This window comes from Chrysochloris asiatica, unplaced genomic scaffold (assembly GCF_000296735.1).
Source record: "Chrysochloris asiatica unplaced genomic scaffold, ChrAsi1.0 scaffold00015, whole genome shotgun sequence".
NCBI lineage: Eukaryota > Metazoa > Chordata > Mammalia > Afrosoricida > Chrysochloridae > Chrysochloris > Chrysochloris asiatica.
This window is the reverse complement of record NW_006408533.1, coordinates 13,241,179-13,249,331: the sequence shown is the minus strand read 5'-3', so window position 1 is coordinate 13,249,331 and position 8,153 is coordinate 13,241,179. Positions and strand designations below refer to the sequence as shown.

General features: G+C 37.9%; 1 protein-coding gene and 1 pseudogene across 1 annotated transcript in view; both read left to right on the top strand.

Moving 5' to 3' along the window:
* The window catches only part of KLHL14 (kelch-like family member 14), a 143,140-nt gene extending 135,749 nt beyond the window's left edge, over window positions 1–7,391 (top strand). The window contains exons 8-9 of the mRNA XM_006835049.1: window positions 4,372–4,529; window positions 6,876–7,391. Of these exons, the coding sequence (XP_006835112.1) occupies window positions 4,372–4,529; window positions 6,876–7,016 (299 nt within the window). The 3' untranslated portion in view covers window positions 7,017–7,391. The remainder of the gene's footprint in view (window positions 1–4,371; window positions 4,530–6,875) is intronic.
* On the top strand, window positions 1,371–3,535 carry LOC102836134 (annotated as a pseudogene).
* Window positions 7,392–8,153: the final 762 nt, after the last annotated feature.

The window sequence follows — 8,153 nt, the reverse complement described above, 5'->3', positions numbered from 1 at the left end:
TGCATGTGACTCTCAATGTAGCACTTTAGGATAAACACTGGACTGCTAACCAAAAGGTCGGTGGTTCAAACCCACCAGCTACTCCTCAGAAACACTATACAGGGTCTCTGTAAGTCAAAACTGACTTGATGGTCCTTAAAAACAACAACAATTGGCATGTGAAAGATACACAATGAATGAGAAAACTCAAAGAATTAACACCTTTGGATTACACCGTTGGAGAATATTGTATATACCATGGACTCCCAGAAGAACTTCTGTTTTAGAAGTATAGCCAGAATATTTCTTAGTAGAGGGGATGGCGAGACTTAGTCTCCCATACTTAGGACATGCTATCAGGAGGGAGCAGTCCTTGGAAAAGGACAACATGCTTGGCAAAGTAGAGGGTCATTGAAAAAGAAAAAGAGGAAGACTCTCAGTGAGATGAATTAACAGCACTGCAGTGATGGGATTAAACGTAGTAACAATTGTGAGGAGGGTGCAGGAAGGAGCAGGCAATGTTTTGTTCTGTTGCAGTCAGTATGAGTTAGGACCAACTTGGCAGTACCTAACAGCAACAACCCACTTACGCAGCCTTTATTAATAACATGAATTTTAGCATCCTTGCTTTGAAATTATGCAAAACACTCTAGAGTTTGGATTTTTAGGTCTGATACGTCTTCAATATCATTTTTTAATTTGAGTCTTGATATACAGTTATATACCTGATATCTCTAAATGTTTTTGTTGGTGGTGGTTGGTTTGGTTATATTTAAGAAGTCTTAGCCTGGTGTGGCACTGTAGGAAAGGCAGAGGACTGCTAACTGCAAGGCCAGCAGTTCTACCAGAAACTTTATTCAGGGTTGTTGTGAGTCAGAATAAGAAATACCATAGAAGAACTGATGCATTTGAGTAATGATGTTGGAGAATATTAAAAGTACTATGATTTGCCAGAAGAACAAGCAAATCTGTGATGGAAGAAGCACAACCAGAATGCTCCTTAGAAGTCCTAATGGCCAGGCTTTGTACATATTATTAGGAGGGACCAGTCTGGAGAAGGACATCATGCTTGGTAAAGTGTAGGGTCAATGAAAAAGAGGAGGACCCTCAATGAGATGGGTTGACACAGTGGCAGCAGCAATGGGCTCAAGCTTAGCAACCAATGATTGTGAGGATGGCACAGGACTAGGCAGTGTTTCATTCTATTGTGTTTGGTGTCACCATAAGTTAGAACTGACTTGATGGCACCTAATACCAACAACACCTGAGACCACACCAGCAGCTCCACGCCACTGAGCTCTGCACTAGAGGCTCTGAGATTTTGATGCTTGAGTCCACCCAGCTAAGAGTGGCCTGAACACAAACAGGGTTTGCTGTGACACGACGCTGCGATGCAGATCTCCAGCCTCAGCAAGGTGAAGATTTACAGTCTCAGCTGCGGCAAGTCCCTTCCTGAATGACTTTCTGACAGGAAGAAAACAGAACTACAAAAGAAAGATGTTGATGTTCGTAGGAGAATTGAACTAATTCACAATTTTGAAATGCCAACTGTTTATACTACTATTAAAGTATCAAAAGATGGACCGTATATTTTAGCAACTGGAACATACAAACCTTGGGTTCGATGTTATGACACCTATCAGTTATCCTTGAAGTTTGAAAGGTGTTTAGATTCTGAAGTTGTAACCTTTGGAATTTTATCTGATGACTATTCCAAGATTGTCTTCTTATGTAATGATAGATATATTGAATTTCACTCACAACAAGGTTTTTACTACAAAACCAGAATACCAAAGTTTGGGAGAGATTTCTCTTACCGCTATCCATCCTGTGACTTGTACTTTGTTGGTGCAAGCTCAGAAGTTTATAGATTAAATCTAGAACAAGGACGATACCTGAATCTTCTATAAACTGATGCTGCAGAGAATAATGTTTGTGACATCAATTCCGAGCATGGTTTGTTTGCCACTGGAACAGTGGAGGGTCGAGTAGAGTGCTGGGACCCATGAACTTGAATAGAGATGGCCTCTTAGACTGTGCACTAAGTAATGTCACAGCAGATTCAGAGATAAACAGTATACCAATAATCTCAGCTTTGAAATTCAATGGTGCCTTGACCATGGCAGTTGGAACATCCAAGGGGCAGGTTTTATTATATGCTCTTCAATCTGATAAGCCATTGCTAGTTAAGGATCACCAGAATGGTCTGCCTATTATTAAGTCAGTTAATTTCCAGGAGTTATTAGATTTTATTTTGTCTGCAGACTCTCAAATTCTCAAAATGTGGGACAAGAACTCTGGAAAAATATTTACTTCCTTGGAGTCAGAATATGACATTAAGGATGTCTGTCTCTATCCCAACTCAGGAATGCTTCTTACTGCCAATGAAACCCCCAAGATGGGCATTTGTTATGTTCCGGTTTGGGGCCCTGCTCCCAGGTGGTGTTCCTTCTTAGACAATTTGACAGAAGAATTAGAAGAGAATCCAGAAAGCACAGTTTATGATGATTATAAATTTGTCACCAGGAAAGACCTTAAAAATTTAGGGCTCACACATCTCATCGGATCACCTTTTCTTTGGACATAAATGTATGGATTTTTCATGGATATAAGACTTTATCACAAGATAAAACTGATGGTAAAGCCATTTGCTTATGATGAATATGTTGTTGTTGTTGTTAAGTGCCGTCGAGTCGGTTCTGACCCATAGCGACCCTGTACAGGGTTTCCAAGGGTGTAAATCTTTACGGGAGTAGAAAGCCTCATCTTTCTCCCACGGAGCGGCTGGTAGTTTCGAACCGCTAACCTTAAGGTTCGCAGTTAAAGAAATTGCCAAAAGTTAACAAAGCTGGCGCTTAAATTAATTGAGGAAGAAGAGGAGAGGCAGAAATCTATGTGGAAAAAGAAAGTTAAGAGCCTTCCTAATATTCTCACTGAGAATCAATTTAAAGGTATGTTTGAGAACTCTGATTTCCAAGTTGATGAAGAGAGTGAAGAATTTAGAGTTTTGAATCCACTTGTTTCAAAGATTCATGAAAAATAGAAAAAGAAACTAAGACTTGTTAGAGCAACAAGAACGTCATGAACAAGAAGATGAGGAAGAACTAGAAGGGAAACCAAGTGATTCAGAAAGTTCGGAGAGTTCAGATGATGAAAAGGACTGGGTTGAAGAGGTCAGGAAACAGCCCAGACTTCACCAAGAGGAAAAAAAGAAGTGGCAGGAACGAGTCAAGGAGGACCAGCAGACAGTTCTGAAGCCCCAGTTTTATGACATCAAAGCGGGAAAAGAATTCAGAAGCTTCAAAGATTCTACTTCAAAACAGAAACTGATGATAAAAACCCTTGAAGATCATTTGAAACTTGAAGCAAAAAATGGGACATAGAATGTATCGGATATCACTGTTGGCAGCAAACAATTGACATTCACGTTAAAAAGGTCTGAACAGCAGAAGAAGCAACAGGAGGCTGAGAAACTGCATCAATAAGAGAGGAAGAAGCTTCGCCATTCAGCTGTCACCTGAAGTTAAAGCACAAGCGAGGACAGCTATTTCATTGAGTTTGGAAATGTCTCCACAAAACATCTGTGTTTAAACGTCTATGATCCCGAAGTATGATTTGGAAGGAGCACATCACCACAAAATGATCATTAGGGTCTGTGTATATTAAACCTTTTTAAAGTTTCTATGTAAATTCTTGATACATTCACTGAGGGTAAAGACTTTATAACTTGTTTCTTTGCCTCATGATTGGACTTTGAAGATTGGGCTCACACCAGGTGGTTACTGCACAGACCCCAAGGTGCATTTTGTAAGTTGTTGTTCCTTTATAAACATTGTCTCTCTTCCCTAGATTTTAACCAAGTAAACCAGGTTGTTTCTGATTTTTTATACTGTAAAATGTATACGATGAAATGAAAGGTTTATCTTGTACTAAAATCTAAATTAATCATGTGCTTTTTTTTTTTTTTTGCTACAATGCCTACTGCCATTTATGATTAAACCACACAGAAATGTGTCTGTTTTACTTGATTGTATACATGTATATTCACATATATTTTTTTAAACTTCAGAGTATTTTACTATATGATTGATACATAATTTCTTTAACTGCCCCTATTGATGATTATGGAGTCCTGGTGTGATGCTGTGGGATAATGTGCCAGACTGCAAAGCCGTTTGAACTGTAAGATCAGTGGTTCAAGCTCACCAGCTGCTCCTTGGAAACCCTATACACGGTCGCTATGGGTCGAAATCGACTCAACGGCACTTAACAACAACAACAATACTACCAACAACGAGTCAGAACTGACTCAACAGCACTTAACAACAACAAACCTTGAATTGAGACCCTGAAAATGTATTCTCCTGTGATCCCATTTTGCTTGTCACTCAGGTTTCTCCCACCTCGATGTCATGCTTGTGGAATGCTATGACCCAAAAGGTGACCAGTGGAACATTCTCCAGACTCCTATTTTGGAAGGCCGAAGTGGGCCTGGCTGTGCAGTGCTTGATGACAGCATTTACCTTGTTGGTGGTTACAGCTGGAGTATGGTATGTGTCCACATTTGTCTCGCCATCATACACTTGTTTATGCTTGCTTTTCCTGTTTGCTTCCAAATGTATTATAACACTCACGTCTTTATCTCTTTTTTTTTTCTAAATTGTATTGATTTTGGTGGTGGTGGTGAAAATATACACAGCAAAACATTCACCAATTCAACATTTTCTACTTGTACAATTTGGTGACATTGATTGCATTCTTCCATTGCATTCTTATCCTCCTTTTCTGAGTTGTTCCTTTCTCAATATAAACTCATGGCCCCTCTAACATTTCTGTCTAATCTGTTGAGTTGCTATTGTCACATTTATCCCATGTAGATAATTCTTATAAGAGCATAATGCTCAAGGCAGACCTTTGTTTACTAATTAAACTATTGTTCAATTTTAAGATGACCTCAGGGAACTTCTTTTGTTTATCATACTTATATACAAGTGGTAAATTATTTGAGTAATAAAATGGAATCCGTTTGCTTGCCCTAGCGCAAAGTTGCTGACCCATCAACCGTAGCACAGATCTCTGGTTCATGTTTATTCGTATGCTTTTTTAAATCTGGTTTCCCAACTGAAGTCAAACTGAAGTGATTTCATAAACTTGCTGTTAAATTTGCTTGAATAGGATAATCTGAACAGTTTCTGACTTGGATAAGAAATGGAAATTAATTGTTCAGTGCCTATGATTTCTATTTGGGATATATTTTGCAATTATTTTTACCTTTTTTTTTTCCTTTTTAGTCTGAAAATTTTTTAATATACACAGAAATTGAGATTATAAGGGTTCTTCTTTATCCGCCCATCCAGCCTCACCATCCATCAACAGTTTGCCATACTTACTTCATCTAGCCCTCTAAAATTTTTGACTAAAACAAATTCCTCACATCATATTATTGCACTTTTAATGCTCAGTATGTGTCTCACAAAAAAACAAAACTCGTTCTCTTACATAGGCATGCTATCCATATCACATCTAACAAAATGAACAATAATTCCTTTATAGCCAAATTCACATTTTTTCCTACTGACTTGGGGGAAAAAATGTCTTTTTTAAGTTGACATGTTCAAATCGGAACAGGTTCCACTCAGATTTAGTTATTATGTCTCATGATGTCATAAAGCATTATGTCTAGTGATAACAGTACCTCTGTCACTTCTTGCCCCATTCCATTGACTTGGTGAACGAACAGGGTTAGCTATGTAGAATACCCAACATTCTGGAATTGCCTAATGACTTCTTTGGGATGTCATTTAAAATAATCCTATCTGCATATTTCCTGTAGACTGGAGATTAGATCTAAATTCTTACTGTCCAGCTTGTTTCTCTTTTGCCTTTTTTCATTTCTTTTGTTATGTTGTTGTTGTTGTCAAGAACACATAAGGATCTGTCTGTACAATTCAAGTTTATACATGCTGATTTTATAAAGTTAATTTGGAGTCCTAGTGTCAGTTATTTGGTATTTCTTTTACATCAAACAAGGTGGTCATAAAAAGTTTTGGAGGAGTTTTCAAAAGTTATTAGTTATATTGAGACAAATATGTGGTTTGGGAGGCATTTTAAAAAGTTCTTAGTCATATGGAGGCAAAGATGTGTTGACATATAACTAAATAGTCATATATTTGCTTGTTTACTGGTACAAATTGCTAGCTGAAGACAGGAATATATATTTAGGAATCAGACACTAGGAATATATTTGCAATAAATTATTATTAGGTTGATTGGTTTTTCTATGTTTCCTGTGATGAAAATGAAGCTTCTTTGGTTTGGGGAAGGGAAATGTTATATGAGTGCTAGCTCTTAAGTTTGACAAAGAAAACAAGATTAAAAACATTTTCAATTTCTTGTGTGGCCTCTTGAAAATGAGTGAGTCAATGTGAGAAGTAGGCAAAACTTCATAGCCAGTTTACTTAAAATTGATTTTGAATCCTGATCCTGAGTTTCCACAGTAACAAAATATATGGAGAGGAGGAGCAACAATCAAAAATCCAGTTTACTTCAAATATTTGAATACTTAAGGTGAATTTGTCTTTTTTCTTTAACCCAAACCAGCTGGATAGTTTCAATTATTGATCTGTTCATTTGAAGGATTTGTTCAGCATCTAGGATGTTCTAGGTACTTGACTTCTGTTATTCGTTACACAAATACACACAAAAGATTTTGGAATCTTGTGACTTTCAAATTGTCCCTTACAGTAAAACAGTTAAACATTCATGATTTCAGTTAGAGTTTTGTTTTAGCAAGAGCCGAGAAGCCATCTTCCTTCCAGTGTAAATGCAATCAATAATGTTACTGTGTTACTTCTCTGAACAGCCTGCTCTAAGTGTTCCCTGCTCTGCCATTACAGGGGGCCTACAAGTCATCTACAATATGCTACTGTCCAGAGAAAGGAACCTGGACAGAACTTGAAGGAGATGTAGCAGAACCGCTTGCAGGCCCCGCGTGTGCAACCGTTATCCTGCCCGCCTGTGTACCGTACAACAAGTAACGTCAAGAGACCCTGGAATGGACAGTATCACATTCTGGGAAGCAGTGACAGATGACATCACCATTATAATGGAACCGTACATTCTAATGATACAACTGCCCAAACCCACCCTTGGTTTCTAATGAGAGATTTACAAATAACCACAAATGAAAGTGGCCTGTTCTTGAACAGGTACTGATCACACCAAACTTCCCGTGGTGACAGACTCTTCCATTTCAGACTGGTTTTAAATGTGTCCCAGCTTTACAAAAACTTCTCACCTGGATTTTAACTTTTCAAAAGGAGAATTATAAAACACTGAAGACTTCCCCCAGAGAAACCTAAGATCAGTATTGTGCATTGTAGTCTACCTGCATGTGATCTATGTTGACGTTTTGGGGATATTGTGTTCATGAATGATTCAAAATTTGACCCACCTAAAGATATACACAGCATTACAGAAATTGCCACTTGATTCTGTATTCCTAATCTTTGACTACTTCACAGACTCTGTAAGTAACCCAGTTCTAGAAAATTGTGTCAGATTAAAGAGGTGAATTTTCATTTCGATACAACTCCATTTTATATACCTTCTGCCCTTGCAGCACCTCATGGTACCAAAGAAGACAAAAATGTCTCTTATAGCAACTGTGTTCTGCCCTGTGGGTTCTAGGCTAGACAGAGGCATAATTTCTGTATCCTCAACCTTGTCTGAAAGATTAAAAAAAAAATGTTACTATTAAATTCATAGAAGCTTATGCTTTCTCATTTTTTGTAGTATCTACGTAGTGAAAACACCAATATTTGACTGACAAATTTAGTCATAAAATTTTGATAAGGTTCTATTGGTTAACACATCTGACCCAAACTTAACTAACCATCATAAAAACTAGGAAATTACTTTCAGAAATTTAGCAACAAAAGGAATGAATGAGTTGTTTAAAATAGAATCTGAGTTGCCTGTCCCTAAAATACACAATGCAATGTTACCTGAAAGGATGCTCAGGAAAAGCACATGATTTACAGTCAATAGCCTTCCAACTCATCGTACTTCCTTTACTATCACCAGCTATGCCTGAACCCAGTTAATTGAGCAAGTGCTATGTTGTCTTTAAGACCATGAGGAAATTAGGAGCAGAAGGACAGAAGGGCATGTGG